General features: G+C 38.6%; 2 protein-coding genes across 3 annotated transcripts in view; both read left to right on the top strand.

Moving 5' to 3' along the window:
* The first annotated feature begins 1,140 nt into the window (after window positions 1–1,140).
* LOC127810146 (ADP-ribosylation factor GTPase-activating protein AGD2-like) overlaps window positions 1,141–17,092 on the top strand; it is a 60,894-nt gene continuing 44,942 nt past the window's right edge. Inside the window, exons 1-2 of one of the 2 annotated variants that reach the window (XM_052349427.1) lie at window positions 1,141–1,375; window positions 5,669–5,745. In XM_052349427.1, coding sequence (XP_052205387.1) covers window positions 1,328–1,375; window positions 5,669–5,745 — 125 coding nt within the window. In that variant the 5' untranslated portion in view covers window positions 1,141–1,327. The remainder of the gene's footprint in view (window positions 1,376–5,668; window positions 5,746–17,092) is intronic. The other variant, XM_052349428.1, reaches the window with a different exon arrangement.
* Window positions 8,406–10,287, top strand: LOC127810147 (uncharacterized). The gene is made up of 3 exons (XM_052349431.1): window positions 8,406–9,334; window positions 9,418–9,536; window positions 9,633–10,287. The coding sequence occupies exons 1-3, from the start codon at window positions 8,497–8,499 to the stop codon at window positions 10,035–10,037; spliced, it is 1,362 nt and encodes a 453-aa protein (XP_052205391.1). The 5' UTR covers window positions 8,406–8,496; the 3' UTR covers window positions 10,038–10,287.

Below are 17,092 nucleotides of genomic sequence, written 5' to 3'. Positions count from 1 at the left end.
TTCAATGTATTTTCAGATAAATTTAACAAATATGATAAAAAGCATTTTATTTGAAATGCTTTTCATATCCTATTTTTTTCAATCGATATCTTAGTTAGGTATTATTTGTTAACTAATATATAGGCTAAAAAAAGTGAGATATGAAAAATATTTCAAACAAAAGTATTTTTCATTGTATTTGTGAAATTTATCTGGAAACCATTGAGTAATGTTTGTTAAAATGAGTAAAATAAGATTGTATCAAGATAATGTTTGAATGTCTTTTAGATTAATATATGGAATGGTCAAAATAAGGCTATAAAGCATTCAAAATGTTTTATCAAACTGTTTATTAAATTTTTTGAAATGTACTTGAGGACATATGCATAATTTTTTTTATTTATAAGGTTTAAGATAAATTTATTTGAAGAAGTAGAGATAAATTTATTTGAAAAATCTCACATAAAAAGTTATGTGACTTATTTTTTAAAGATTGTTAGATAAATTTAACAAATATAATGGAAAACACTTTTTTTCTAAAATATTTTTCATATCTTATTTTTTTTCGATCTATATCTTGGTTAACAAATATTACAATAGAAAATAAGTCAGGTAATTTCTTATATAAGATTATCTAGTTAAATTTATCTTGAATCTTACGGATAAGAAAAAATAACTTATATACCTTAATGGATTTAAAAAATTTAACAAATAGTTTGATAAAAATCTTAAAATATTTCTCATATTTATCTCGACTATTCCATATATTAGTGTAAAAAATATTTTAATTTTATCTTAATACAACCTTATGTTACTTATTTTAACAAATGATACATTAACAAACACTGCATAAACTTATTATAATGTTAACAAATTAAAAGATAATATAGTATGTCCTTGGTACCTCAAATCTGTGCTTTCTAATTGGTAAAGGAGGGCAAACATGACAATTTTACGAAAAGCTCCTTCGAATATTAAGTGTAAAAAGAAAAAAAGTAATTTATAATAGGCACGTGTAATTTTCAGAAGTTGAGGGTAATCATGTGATTAATAGATATCCATGGGGTGGTCGGTGGAATTAGAGCAAAAACTAGGCGGTTAGGAGTAAATCTGATCACTTGAAAGTGAAATCAATGAGGATGACACCGAAGCTGGGGATGAATTGACCAGACTATCCTCCCCAGCTGTATAGCCGATCTTCCTTCGGTCTCCATCTGGAAGCGCTGTTTTGATGAATCATGAGATGCAGTAGAGAGAGAAGACGAGAATAACAATCATAATACGAGGGAGAGAGAGAGAGAGAGAGAGAGGCAGATCAGACATAGTAGAGAGAGATTGAGAGACAGCAATGGGGGCCTTTACAAATCTGGACGATTCTCCGATGTTTCAGAAGCAGGTGATTGATTTATCGGCTTGTTTGTTTTTACTTTTTAATTTTACATGCATACTTATATGTCTGCAGATTTAGGCGGAATGGTTGTGTTTTCTATTTGCGTCTTCTTTGTCATCATGTACTTGTGCGTATACACTGTATTTTTGATTTACGCATTCTGAGGTTGAAATCCCGGTAAAAAACTGGTGAAACTAGAAATGAATCCCCTACATTAGATTTGAAATTGAAGGCCAGTCTTAGTTCAAAATGGGCTATCAGTCCGCTGAGTGAACGATACCAGCAGGCAGGACTTATGGACGCTTGGTCTATTATTTTTGTGGAGACAAATTTTTGATCAACTCTGCCGGTTTAGTGACCAAATCTCCTCCTTTGTTTTGATGAGTTTTGCCCTTTGCTCTCTCTCTCTCTCTCTCTCTCTCTCTCCTTCTTGTTTTTGTCATGTACCTAGGGTTATCCTAGGGTTTAGAATGGAATTTGGGAGATATCGGGAAAGATAGAACAGCAAGATAGGGAGAATTAGAGCAGAAAGAGAGAGATAACAAACAGAATTAAGAGGTAACAGAGGGGATCGAGAGAGAGGACAGAGAATTGGGAGGGAATAATAGAGAAGTCAGAGAGGAAAAGTCTGAAATTCAATTATCATTCAACAACATATCCTCCAAAACAGTCTTCAGTAGCTTTATATAGCTACTCTACAGAAAATAACAAACTAACAGAAAAATATATCTGGGGAATGTTATCCTAGGACTATGCGGAATGACCCTTAGATGGAATATGCCTCTCTCAACACTCTCAAATCCACCCAGCAATTATAAGAATTGAAAACAGAAAATATAAGCAATCAAACAGAATGAAAATAAGAACAAGAAACAGAAAGCAAATACACAACGCAAAGATTTATCCTGGTTCGGTTTCCTTTGAGGAAACCTACATCCAGCCTTCAAAGAGCCCTCCTAGCAGTCTTATTAAGAAGAAGAACGATCAATACAGCAGTAGAATCCCTCCTTCTAACTATCCCGAGTACACGCCAACAACTTTCCAAGATTACAAAGCTTTAACGGAAGGAAACACCCAGCTTTTCTCTCAGAACAGTGCACTCGTTACATAGAAACAGAAGAATAGAATCTGACTTAACTGGCTACCCCTTGCCCTATTTATAGAATGATAGGGCTGACATGACAATGACAAGAATTGGATAATTACAGTTTCACCCCACAACTATTACTAATTACACATGGGATACAACTATCTTTCTAAGCCTCCAATAGCCAATTATATCACTGCATGCCTTCACTGATCTTCTAGGATATACTCGAGACAACATTTCAACAGGGAAAAATACAGGTAAAATAGACTAATTACTGTTTTAGCTATAAGAAAACCCTAGGGTCGTGACAATTCCCATTCCTTGAAACATTTATTGTCCCCAAGTGATGCCTAAAACCTCCTAGAAAAATTGCTCAAGTGGATTAAATAACAGTGCTGCAAGCAGTATAATTTAACTCCACAGCTTCCAATCTGCTTTTTCCTTCTCTTCCACAGCTTGTCTAGAGAATTCTTGAAAAACTTCTTTCCCTTGGCTTCTACCTTCCTTTTTTGAAATCTTGTTAGAGATTATTTGTTGAAGCCATGCTCTCTTGCATCTCCAGAATAGTATTTTGCTTTACTGGCACAAATTACCATAACCTTCCCTGAGAAATTGAATTGTCCAACTCTTGTAAAACCTTGTTTCCAATTGTAAAACCTGCTTCAGTTCTTTTCCATTGCCGTCCTTCAATTACATGTTGTCTCAATATTTCCCTTATCAAATCCATGCACCTTCACAACATTGGGAGATATCTTAGCTGAGGATGAACTCCTGCAGCTTAAAGTAGCGATTTCTACTTTGAAACTTTGAATTTGTTCCTCAAGGAGAGAATTCTTGTACAGATCAGAATGAACAAGAGACCTTCTCGCAGCCTCCTCTTGGACCAAAAGCAAAGGAGCCATAGGCATAAGAACAATATTATGAGGACCTCCTTTACGATAATCATTCCTTCCAAGGTCCCAGTCTAGGACACTAGCCGGTTCCTTAGACAATGGACTCATCACCAGGGATGATGTAATAAACTTTGCTTTCTCTGTCACTCCTTCTATTAGTTTCTTATTTTCCTCTTGGAACCTCTCAATAGGCACATCACTAGTCTTGACAATTGCAACTGGTTCCTTCACATCACTGCATGTCAATTGCTCATTGCAAGAGATTGAATCAATTTCAACTTCAAAAGATCCAAATGCTATTATCTTCGTCTTTGAAAGTTCTCTACGATCTTCTTTCATTTTTTATGATTGATTATTTGAATCAATCACCTCTTGATTAAAACTTCTGAGATAGTCATCTAAAACATCTCCTTCCGACTTATCGAAGAATTTAGCTAGAATACTGACTTGATACATGTTAGACAACATCACCACAAAATTCTATATTTACTTGCGCATTTGATTACTCTGTTTGTGCATCTGATTGCCGATTTCCTTGCGCAATTGATCGACTACACTGTCCAATTTCTTTTCCACCACTGATTCTATAGATCCCTCTATTGATCCAATACGAATTTGCATCTCCGACATCATCGCCTTCACTTGTTGCAATTGTGACTCCATTTGCTCCATTCTAGTTTTGTCTGCCATTGTTGTCTCCGCCAAAGTCTAGATCTAAGGTAAAGAGCAGCTTTGAACAATTCTCCTAAGGACTGAACAATTGATATTATCCTCCGGAATTGAGAATCAATCATTGCAATTGCCTTTGGAACCACTTCCAAATTCGTAATCGGTTGCTCTGAATCTGCCTGCTATGTTGATTGACTCTAATGCAACTAATGGAATTTTTTCCAGATTTGCTTCACCTTTTGATTTCAAACAAGACTTAATGGATTTCACAATCGAGAGTCAATCGCCTGCTTCGCCTTAAAAAATTCGAACCGAGAATTGCTTGCTTGCTCAGTTATGACCTTCAATTGGCTTTGTTGAATTTGCCAGAATCATCGGAATTCGCTGCTCAACCGATTCCGCCGAGAGTCGTCGAAATTTCACCTAGTCTAGCTTGCCAAGAGAACGCTGGAGTTAATTGCTAAGAGAATTTGCAGGAATCACAGCCAAGGACCGTTGGTTTTGATGCCAATTTGTCATGTACCTAGGGTTATCCCAGGGTTTAGAATGGAATTTGGGAGAAATCAGGAAAGATAGAACAGCAAGATAGGGAGAATTAGAGTAGAAAGAGAGATATAACAGATAGAATTATGAGGTAACAGGGGATTGAGAGAGAGGACAGAGAATTGGGAGGGAATAATAGAGTAATCAGAGAGGCAATTGAGAGAGAATTGATGAGAGGGAAAGTTTGAAATTCAATTATCATTCAATAACATATGCTCCAAAACAGTTTTGAGTAGCTTTATATAGTTACTCTACAGAAAATAACAAACTAACAGAAAAATACAACTAGAGAAAAATACAAGTAAAATAGGCTAATTACAGTTTTATCCCTAGGAACCCTAGGGTCATGACAGTTTTTTACGAGAGGAACATTTCATGCAATGTGCTATGACAGGTAGAGTGCTTTTTTAACCATGGTGAACAAAGGGAATGAAAAGAGAAGGGTAGGAAAAGAAGAACTGTTTGGTTTATGAAATTTTCAAGTCTCTGCAACTCATGGAACACTAGGCTTATCATATCATCATGGTGTTAGGTGACAGTCTGGCTGAGCTACCTTAATTGCACTTTTAAGCATATGCTGTATAGCTTCATATGTGACAAATTTCCACCAAAAATGCCTAAGATTACCAACTTCATAGAACACCATTTAAAAGTGATATTTCATCTTGTCTAGTTTGATGATATCAGATACAGATTGATGTCTAAGGGACTAAGGCCCAAAGAAGCACAATTGTCACCCATGCTTTGAAAGTTAATGGAAGTTGTGTATTTGTAATTTCTTATATCTCTTGAATTAAATGAAGGTAAGACCAATTTGCATGTAAATTGACACTATCAACTCACAACTTCATAACTAACCTTCTTAACAAGTGAGAACTTAAATTCCACATTCTGTTCTCCCAGTAGCCAAAATGCTGCTTACTTTTACACTTTGCTGGCATCAATGGTACACACATCCTGGGTCTCATCACCTTGATGTTATCAAACTGCATACTTTTTCTATTTTCTCGGCTACTGAGATGGTTCATTGAAGTTGTCTCTGTTGGAGTGTGAAGAAGGCCTGGTTGTGATTGTTTAGTTTTTTGCTTGTCTTCCTTTCAACAGATACATAGTTTGGAGCAGAATACCGAGGAGCTAAAAGAACGCTGTCAAAGGCTGTATAAAGGGTGCAAAAAATATATGTGAGCGCTTCTCCATATTCTTTATTATGTTTCATTTTTGAGTTTCCAAATTATTTCCTCAACTCCTATCCTATTATCACATTGTTCAGCCTATGGTAAAGGTTGTTACATTCTTTTCTCGAGGAGATATGGTTAAATATTTTGATCTTCATTCCAAATAAAATCTCATGATTAATAGATTGGTACAGGGTTTGGCCTTTTATCCCTTAATAAGTAATAATGTTATTAATGAGGAACCAAGGGGGTGCCACTGAGATTATATAACCTCCATAAAGGAAAGCACAACACCTCCTGAGAACTAGTTACACTGGAAAGCAACAATTCACAACCTCGAGAGGCTATTCTAATATTTTCCTGCCAAATTGCCACATTAAAGTATTTGGAACCAAGCTTTTTGTTAAATTGTTAATCGCCATATATATCATCAAAAAGCCTAAGCTTGTGGAAAAGAATTGTGAGAAAATAATTATGAGAGAAAAACCTAAGAGATTAATCTCTCTTAGCTTGTTATTTATAATAGGTATAATGGGTCTTAAACACCTACGGGCTTAACCTATGGGCTTAATCTAATTATAAATAAAACACATACATGCAATAATTACAATATATACAATTATACTAATAATTTTAACACTCCCCCTTAAGTTGGAGAATAGATATCATATGCACCAAGCTTGTTACAAATATATTCCACTCGAAAACCCTTTAGAGACTTGATGACGACATCTGCAAGTTGATCATTAGAGTTAACAAACTCTGTAACAATAACACATTCAACCAGTTTTTCTCTAATAAAGTGATAGTCGATTTTAATATGCTTAGTCCGCTTATGGAACACTGGATTGGAAGCAACGTGTAAAGTAGCCTGATTATCACAAACAAGCCTCATAGGGGACACTTCACAAAACTTGAGTTCTTGCTGGAGTTGTTTAAGCCAGATGAGCTCACAAGTTGCATTAGCCATAGTTCAATACCCTGCCTCTGCACTAGATCTAGCTACTACATTTTGTTTCTTACTTTTCTAAAAAACCAGATTTCCTCTCACAAGAACACAATACCTAGAGGTTGACGATTAGAAGGAGATCTTGTCCAATCTGCATTTGCATAACAACAAATATCTTTGTTCCCCTTATCCTCATAGAGTAGCCCTTTACTTGACACTTTTTTGATATATCTCAGAATCCAGATAATAGCATCCCAGCGAGAATCACATGGAGAACTGAGGAACTGACTAACTACACTTACATCAATAGCAATGTCGGGACGAATGACTGTGAGATAGTTCAACTTGCCTACCAGTCTCCTATACCTTCTAGGATTTAAATAAAGCTCCCCCTGTCTCGGCAAGAGTCGGACATTTGGATCCATTGGGGTGTTAATTGGTTTGTAGCTCACCATACCAGTTTCTTCTAAGATGTCAAGGGCATACTTTCTCTGAGAAATTGAGATGCCATCTCCTTGATTGAGCAACTTCAATACCCAAGAAATACTGAAGTTGGCCTAGCCGCCTAGGTCTTTGGTATGAAAGTGCTGATGTAGATGTTCCTTCAGCTTCTGCATTCTAACCTGATCACTCCCTATTATAACCAGTGTTCGAAAATTCGGCCTAGGCGGCCGCCTAAGCGTCGCCTAGGCGCTGAGCGACAACAGGCCGCATCGATTTAGGGCTACTCGGTAGCCCTATGCGCCATGGCCCTACTAATCGGTCCGCGGCGCCGCCTAGGCGGACCAGGCGACGCCTAACTGCCTGGGCGGCCGCCTGGGTCGCGCACGACCTGGGCCACCTAGGTCGTGCGCGTCTTGGGCCAACCTTTTTCCCCCTCCCTTTCTCTATTTCCCGATCCCCTTTCCCTTTCTCTCTCTGGTTGTGTTCATCGCGGCTCCTCTCTCTCTCTCTCTCGCCTTCGATCTCTTCTTGGTTGTTCGCCACCGCCATTGATCTCTTCTTTTGGTCTTGCTCTCTCGTTGCTGCCGACCTCACCTGTTGCCTATTGGTCGTTCTCTCTCGTCGCCGTTCGTGTCTTGCTGCGGTATGTATCCAACCATCCATCTTCCTCCGCCAACGCAAGCTTGCCTTTCTGCAGCAACTCAGCAGCAAGCAGCAACGCAAAGCTACTCATGGCTCGCTTGCATATTGCTTGCTTGCTGCTTCAACGAGCAGCAAGCAGCAGCAACTTGCTGCTCGTTGAAGCAGTAAGCTTGCGTTGCTGCAGCAAGCAGCACAGCAAGCGTGCGTTGCTGCTTGTTGCAGCAGCGAGAATGAGCCAAAGGCAACAAACTATTAGTGAAGCACTATTTAAAGAGAGAACACAGTCTGTTCGTGAATATTGTGCTAGATGGGTGTATGAAGCTGGTATACCTTTCATTGCGATTGACAATGATAGCTTCAAATTGTTTGTTGAGGCGGTTGGTCAATTTGGGCCGGACTTCAAACCTCCCAGTCAATACCAATTGAAGGAACCACTATTAAAGGGGGAAGTTGACAGAATAAAAGAGTTATTGAAGAAGCATGAAGAAGAGTGGGCACGAACTGGGTGCTCCATTATGACAGATGCTTGGACAGATAGAAAAAGGAGGAGCATCATGAACCTATGTGTTAATTCTAATGCAGGTACTGCTTTCCTTTCTTCTAGAGAGTTTTCAGATGAAGCACATACAAGTGAACTTATCTTTGAGTATGTGGATAAATGCATTGAGCAAGTTGGGCCACAAAACGTCATCCAAGTAGTAACCGACAATGCTGCCAATAATATGGGAGTGGCAAAATTATTGAAGGTGAAGAGGCCAAATATCTTTTGGACCTCATGTGCTACTCACACCATCAATTTGATGCTTGAAAGTATTGGAAAACTGCCGAAGTATAAGAAAGTCATTGATCAGGCCAAGAGTTTCACAATCTTCATTTATGCACACCATAAGACCTTGTCCTTAATGAGGTCATTTACGAAGAAGAGGGATATAGTGAGACCAGGAGTTACTAGATTCGCTTCTGCTTTCTTGACTTTACAGAGTTTGATGGAGAAAAAGGCCCAATTGAGGGCAATGTTTACCAGCTCCGAATGGGAGGAGTGCAAATGGTCAAAGATTGTTAAAGGGAAAGCAGCCTATGCTACTGTGATGAGCATTGCTTTTTGGAATGGTGTGACTATATGCCTTAAAGTTTTTGCACCTTTGGTGAAGGTGCTTCGAATTGTTGATGCGGATAGAAAGCCTTCTATGGGCTTTTTATGTGGAGAGATTAAGCAAGCAAAGGAAGATATTAAGGAGGCCTTAAATAATCTTGAAAAGAACTATAAGCCTATTATGGAGATTATTGAAGCAAGGGTAAAAGATAGGCTAGATAGTCCACTACATTTTGCAGTTTACCTTTTGAATCCCTACTACTTTTTCAAGGATATGGATATACAACTTGATAATGAAGTGATGGATGGGCTTTTTAACTGTGTGGAGATGTTTTATCATTATGATGGTGAATTGCAAGGCCATGTTATAAATGTTGAGTTGCCAAAGTATACTCGTAAAGATGGAGCTTTTGAAAAATCGTGGGCAACTCAAGGGTGTGCGAAAAATGATGACAATTATAATCCAGGTATAAAATTCTTTTAATCCTTTCTATTGTGTATTAGTGTATAAATTAAATTTGTTTACTTTATACTTGTTTGACCTATGTAGTTACATGGTGGATGACTTATGGAAATCAAACTCCAAACTTGCAACGAATGGCGAGAAAGATTCTCTCGTTAACCACTAGTTCATCCGGTTGTGAAAGAAATTGGAGCACTTTTGAAGGGGTTAGTGTATATATGAATTATATTTATTTACTATCAATTAGTTATCCTTATTCAGTTATCATTTATATTGATATTGCTTTTATTTTATTTATGTAGATACATACGAAGAAAAGAAATAGACTAGACGTGAATCAATTGAACAATCTAGTCTATGTTCAATTTAATGCGAAATTGATGAACAAGCACAAAAGGGAGAAGGAAAGGAATGTTGATGTGCTACTTGCTAGTGATGCTAGTAATGCACAAGGATGGATCGTTGATGGAGAAGATGATGAAGAAGTTGAGCCTGGTACGGGGCTCACTTGGGAAGTGGTTGGTGAAGCATCGGGAGCAGACGAGATGCTTCAAGCTCGAAGAAGTTCTAGGATGAGAGAGCTTCATGAAGATGATTTTCAATCAGAAGAAGAAGATGAGCAAGAAATCAATGAATTTGATTTTGAGTCCGATGAAGATCGTGTATTGGAAGAATATGGAGAGGAAGAAGACCAATTAGATAGTTAGACTTAGATTCTTCGGATATGGTTTATGTTGTATTATTGCTACTTCTACCTTCTTGAACTTATAACTAATATAATAGTTTATTTTTTGAGTCTTAATTCCATTATTTCACTTGTCTTTTCAACTTTGATTTACCTGAAAATAATATCAAATTACATCAAAAGGTTTTTAGAAAAAAAAAAAAAAAAATCATTTTTCCTAGTTGCCGCCTAGGCCCCGCCTAGGCGCCCTAGGCGCTAGGCCCCAGCCTGGCGGCCGACTAGCGCCTAGCGCGTTTTTGAACACTGATTATAACAATGTCATCTACATAAACAATAAGATAGATACATAAGGAAGAAGAATGACGATAAAAAACCGAATGATCAACTTCACTTCGATTGAAACCAAAGGCTTGAATCACTGTGCTAAACCTGCCAAACCACGCCCCTGGAGATTGTTTTAGACCATAGAGAGACTTCTTGAGTTTGCAGACTACTGAACACAAACAAAGGTAAGAGTAAAGATAACATAACAGTTAAGGGTTTTGGTGAGTTGGATAACTAAAATCAAATTAAAAGGATCATCAGGAACATATCAAATAGAATTTAATGAGAAAGACAAGGTGGGTTTGATTTGGCCGATCCCTTTAATTGCAGTTTTGGTACCATTAGTCAAGGTAACAGTAGGCAAGGTATCAAAATAGGTAAGTGAGGAGAAAATAAGTTCATTACCACAGTGGCGCTAGAATCTATAATCCAAGGACTAACAGATGAGGTTTGAGCAACACAAGCAACGGAATTATCAGGATGAGATTGCTGGGTGGCCTGGAACTTTAGGAATGCATCATACTTAGCTGCAGACATAGGTACCAATTGCGAACCTGGTGGAGATTGAGTAGGACTATGATCGCTCTAAAATACATGAGCTACACTGTCAGATGATACAGGTGGAGCAACTGGCCGACCATGTTTCTTCCAGCATTTGTCCTCAAGATGACCCAGTTTCTTATAAAAGGTATACTGTGGACGTGGACGACTATTATTGCGTCCTCTATTTCCTGATACGGTGGAAGCCTGAGACACAAGAGTTGAAGATTCGGCTGGAGGAATAACATGAGAAGAAGAGGATATACCATGCGCACCTGTCATATTCAACAACATTTTAAAAGAGTCCTTCATGGTAGGACTAGCGAAGCGGATACAAGATTTGATGCCTGATGGCGTCAAACTCTGGTTTCAGGCCAGAGAGAGCAATAACCATAAAAAACTTCTCTCATTGAGAAATTTGTTCGGTGAAGGTCGTAGTAAGAGGAAGAAGAACATCAAATTCTTGCATGAGAGCCCAAACTTGTCCCAGATAAGATTCCATGGACGACTCCTGCTTGAGATTCTTGATATTAGAGACCACAGTGTACAAACGTTGGATGTCGTTTGTATAACACTCTTCAGCTTCCTTCCACACATCAACACAAGTTTCAAAGGGGCGAAAGAGCTGTATGATGGACAGATCAATACACTGCCATAGGAGGCTATATAACTGGGCATCAACTTGTTCCCATCTAGCCCGATTAGCTTCTGACACACTTTTAGCCTTTGTGGTAAGATGATCCGCTTGGTCTTGCCTTTTGAACCACATTTTGACATAGACTGCCCATGAGAGATAATTGGTAGACCTTATCAAATTGATAGTTGTAATATTGGCTGTCCCAAGATTGGAGACAGTAAAGGATTGGGAGGCAGCAGGAGCAACAGATGTCGGAGTGGGAGTAGCATCGGTAGAAATTGCGTCACTGAGATCAAACATGGCGAGGACTTTGACACCAGAAATAGCTTGAGGGGTCGTCGGAGATTAGATCTGGAGAAGTCAGAGAGAATTGACCTGTGGACGTGCTGTCACGCATCGGTGCATGGAGGCAGAGGCAGCGCATTGCAGGTTGCGCGTGGGTGGTCCGGTGGCTGTGAGTCTTCGACGGTCGGCCGATCTTATGGCGGCGAACTCTAGGGTGGTGGCGGTGTTAGCAAGTGGTGATTGGACAATGGGGTTCTAGTATGGGTAATGATGGTGACGGTGACAGCTAGGGTTTGAAGGTTGCTGGAAAAAGATACATAATGATGGCTAGGGTTTTTCTCACTGGTTGCTTTGATACCACGTGAAAAAATAATTATGAGAGAAAAACCTAAGAGATTAGTCTCTTTTAACTTATTATTTATAATAGGCATAATGGTTCTTAAACACCTACGAACTTAACCTATGGGCTTAATCTAATTACAAATAAAACACACACATACAATAATTATAATACATATAATTATACTAATAATTCTAACAAGAATAATCAAATCTATAGGGTTAACAAGTATTTATACACATTGCAACTACCTATGCTAAGTACAAGGTACAACTAGTCTACATGGCACACCTAATACAAGCTAATATGAATTCTCAACACTCTCCCTCAAGCAAGTGCATACATGTCATATGTGTCTAGCTTGAAACAAATATACTCAATCCTCGGACCTTGAAGAGCCTTAGTAAACAGGTCGACCAGCTAAATCCTTAATCCCAACAATTGCTGTAGAAATGTCACCAGAAACTAATTTTTCTCGCACAAAGTGACAATCTATTTCAATATACGTGGTCCTTTCATAGAAAATAGGGATTTGAAGCAACATGGTTGATTGTCACATACAAGCTGTATAGAACTTGAATCACCAAACTACAACTCCTTAAGAAGTTGTTTATGTCAAATTAGCTCACATGTAACTAATGCCATGGCTTTATACTCGACTTCAGCATTGGACCTAGCAACAACATGCTGCTTTTTACTCTTTTGAGAAACTAGATTGCCTCCAATGAAAACACCATGGCTAAAAGTTGTCACAAAACAAAAGGAAGGCCGAAATTTGGGCCAATTTTGTTGCAGAGTTGGGTTGTTTTAGCTGTTTCTTTTATTGTTATTAATTGTAACTTTTAGACTTTTCAGCTGGTAGTTTGTTAGATAGTTGTGCCAGGTATAAAGGTGGCTAGAATAGGACAAAATAATTTGTTATAGGAGAAGTGATCTGCTGTGGCAGCACCTACGAGTCTACTATATAAGCTATGGCAACCTCTTGTAAAACTATCGAACAAATATATCGAAATCAGATTCCTATTCTCTCTACTTTCTCTCTTCCAATCTCCTTCTTTTTGTCATGACCCAAGGATCCATAGAAGGGCAATATAATAATAGGTTGATAATAGTTGTTAGAAGATAATTTAGATATTTTAGCGTTTGGTTAGAAGCACATGGGTGTTGTTATGCAGTTAATTAGGAGCAAATATGCCTATATAAGGCTATGTAAACGGATGGGATTTTCATGCTTGAATTGAATGAAATAAACTCTAATTCTCTCTCTAAGAATTCTCTCAATTCTCCCTCTTGTTTCTCTTTATTGCTCTTTCTCATTTCTCTCTACATCCTTCCCCTATTTCTGTCCAAATTTCCCTCTAAACATTATGTTCTTAGTTCTATTCAATCGGATCTTTCCAATTGCCAATCCAACCCTGTTATGAACCCTAGGTTCATGACAAATGGTATCAGAGCTAGTCCTTCATCGGCTGTGATTTTGGTAAATTCGTATCAACTTGGTTCGAAATTGAGAAGCGAAATAAAGCTGGTTGATTCTAGGCTGTGACTAGCGATTACTAGCATTTGTTCCATCGGATTTGAAGGCAGATCGGAACCGAGTAGAGCCAGGCTAACCTCGACCATAATTCTGACGGTGATTATCGGAAGGGATTTTTTGGAAGTAGGCAATTCCAGGAGTGAGCGTGCGATTCAAGAGGGCGACCTTGGAAGCAAAGTTGCGCATCAGGTTTCTGAAATCCACGACGAGCAACAATTCTAATTGAAGCTACTAAAGCCAAGGCAATTCATCACATCTAATTCCAATGGGCCCGGTGATTGTCGGTGCTTCAGGCGAGTAAAATTCGGTGGGTAATTGAAGCAGAGGTGACTGAGGAGAGAAGGAACGACACCGACGATTCTTGGCGAATTGTGAAGACTGTCAGTGATTGGACAAGAAGAGCGAATTGAAGCAGATCCAAATGAGTGGATTTAGTGAGGTGAATTTGGAGGTTGAACATATTCAATCAAGTTTCGGAGATGAAGCAGAATTTAGATTGAGAAACAAATTGGAGTGATCGACCTGAATTTGGAAGGTGAATTCAGAGCTATTGATTGGAGATGGAAGTGAACAATCAAGGCCGGGACAATTGTGCATCTGTAGCAATCGCGAGCAGTTGCAAGCAACTCTAGCAATCGGCAATTGCTGTAGAACTTGGAACGAAGAATTGCCTCTTGGCTTGAAAATCTAGGAGGTATTGTTCAAACAAGGAAGGCGAAGTAGGTTAGCCAATCTGAATTTCTGTTTAATTTTTAGAAGCGGCTTGTAGAAACTGGTGGAACTGGCCAACGATTATTGGCCACGATTTCCAGCAAGTTGGGCGAACTCTCTTATTAGATTCGTTGAAGCCATGCCAGCTGATTTACGAAGGTGATAGAGGCGGAATTCCGGTAAATTAAGTGAAGAGGATCTGGAGTCTGATTGTTTTGCTGAATTGAGGCCGACATTGGCGAGTTTACGGCAATCTCTCTGGTGACTGCTGACATAAGCCATCTTAGCATTGAGTCTGAGTCGAATTGGAAGGTAGGTGGCTCATATTGCTGAGAAATTGAAGGCCGTGGAGTATTGAGAGGCAATCGTTTATCCTAGGTGCTTGCTGTGAAGCAGATATCGAAGGGAGATGAGGGATTCAATGTACAAGACTTTTACTCCTTGGTCTTTGCAGTGTTTCGTTGGTGAGAAGTCGACCATGGGGAGCAGTTCATGCATGAGATAAATGGAGTCTCAAGGGCAGCAAAAGAGGGCTGTATTTTCAATTGGGAACAACAAGGAAATAGGGAGTGTGGTGCATGATACGAGCAAGGAATTCGGCCATATGTTACATGAACAATTACAAGAGCTTGCAATGATACTAACTAACTAACTAAGAAGTATCATTACAACTTCCTTGCAGAATACTTCGATGATTATCGAGGAAGTTTAACAAGGAGGAATTCTTTTAAGTGGAGCAGTCGAAGAAGGACAGCCTTGCTGAAAGTAAATCCTGGGTGTATTCCAGCTACCAGCAAGTAAAAGTATTTCCACTTGAGGAGGCCCCTACTGAAGATATGGAAGAGTCTAAACATACTGCTCCCTTGGTCTTGGTTGTGGAGAGGGCTGATGAGTACATGGAAGAAGGGATTGAAGAATTGGGGGATGACAGTCCAACGATTGGCAGCATCTCAAGCACCCTCACTGGTACTGAGAATCCAGATGCTAAAACCCTCAATATGACACCGTTGGAGGAGGTAACTATTGAGGATGAAGCTGAGATTTTCACTAGCAATTTGGGAGCCAGAGATCTTGGAATGGAAACGACCACAACAACCTTAGATTGTGTAGATTTTAAATCTATTTCTCTTAAAAGAATAGGAATGGAGGGAGTTGCTGAATTTTCTACTATGGATCAGGTAACTCCAACTGAGAAATCAGTCAATTGGGAGGAAAGTTGTGCCTTAATCAAAGTGGATAACCAATGGAGGATAGTTCAAGATTGGTTAGAGGTTAAGGGAGGATGCTTGCCTGAAATTGATTACACTAAAACCTTCTAGTAGTATGTTTCTGATTTGGAGTAATGGACGACGTAGAAGGATAAAGCGAAACAAGATGAAAGGAAGAAAGGGAAGGGATTCTTTGTTAAAGGGACTGAGACCCTTGTTATTTTGTTTATTCATGTTTCCATTAATGTGGCAGCAAGACATAATGTTGTTGCTATTGAGGAGAAAGAAAAGAGAAAGCAAAAGAAAAGGGAAAAACAAGATAAGAAGAAGGAAAAGCGAAGAAGAAACCAATGGGTGAAGATGGTCATTTGATGAAGAAAAAGTGGCTTGGTTGTAATAAGTTTCTTGAGGACAAGAAACCTTTCAAAGGGAGGGGAATTGTCATGATTCAAGGATTCATAGAAGGGCAATATAGTAATAGGTTGATAATAGTTGTTAGAAGATATTTTAAATATTTTAGTATTTGGTTAGAAGCCATGGGTGTTGTTATGCAGTTAGTTAGGAGCAAATACGCCTATATAAGACTATGTAAACGGATGGGATTTTCATACTTGAATTGAATGAAAGAAACTCTAATTCTTTCTCTAAGAATTCTCTCCATTCTCCCTCTTGTTTCTCTCTATTGCTCTCTCTCAACATCCTTCCCCCATTTCTGTCCAAATTTCCCTCTAAACATTTTGTTCTCAGTTCTACTCAATCGATCCTTCCGATTGCCAATCCAACCTTGTTATGAACCCTAGGTTCATGACACTTCTTTCTTTCTACGGTTCTCTAGCAATTTCCTCTAATTCACACCAAATTAGGAGAGTTGTAGTTGTCACAGCGTAACTGTGATAGAAATGGACTGTCTATTAAATTACAGCTTGCCCAATCGACATCTACATAACCAATCACGTGTGTATGACATTTATTCTCAAATAATAAACCTTTACCAAGCGAACTCTTATTTTATTGCAAAATATGCACCAAAGCCTGCTAATGACCATCATAAGGAGAATTCAAAAACTGATTAACCACACTAACAACAAATGCAATATCTGGTCAAATCACTGTAAGATAACTCAGCTTCCTAACTAGTTTCCTATAATGCCCTAGATCATGAATAGGCTCCCTCTATCCATGAACAAGCTTAGAATTGGATCTATAGGCATATCAATGGCCCTAGAATCCAACATGCTTGTCTCCTTCAAAGTATCGAGCACACTTTCTTTAAGAGATACAAATGCCAAGCCTAGATCTAGAACCTCAATACCCAAGAAATATTGCAATGGACCCAAATCTTTAGTCTGAAAATGAGAATAGAGATGAGCCTTCAACTGAGAAATCCCTTACTCATCATCACTAGTAATGAGAATATCATCTATATAGACAACCAAGTAGATAACACCACTAGGAGCATGGTGATAGAAAACAAAATGGTCAGCTTCACTCCTAC

Source organism: Diospyros lotus, chromosome 9 (assembly GCF_014633365.1).
Source record: "Diospyros lotus cultivar Yz01 chromosome 9, ASM1463336v1, whole genome shotgun sequence".
NCBI classification, from domain to species: Eukaryota; Viridiplantae; Streptophyta; class Magnoliopsida; order Ericales; family Ebenaceae; genus Diospyros; species Diospyros lotus.
This window is presented reverse-complemented; position numbering and strand designations above follow the sequence as displayed.

Coding starts and splice junctions, on each gene's coding strand:
- LOC127810147 (XM_052349431.1), top strand. CDS start 8,497: ATGGGAGTGGCAAAATTATTGAAGGTGAAGAGGCCAAATATCTTTTGG. Junction 9,335..9,417: donor TGATGACAATTATAATCCAG/GTATAAAATTCT, acceptor TGACCTATGTAG/TTACATGGTGGATGACTTAT. Junction 9,537..9,632: donor ATTGGAGCACTTTTGAAGGG/GTTAGTGTATAT, acceptor TTATTTATGTAG/ATACATACGAAGAAAAGAAA.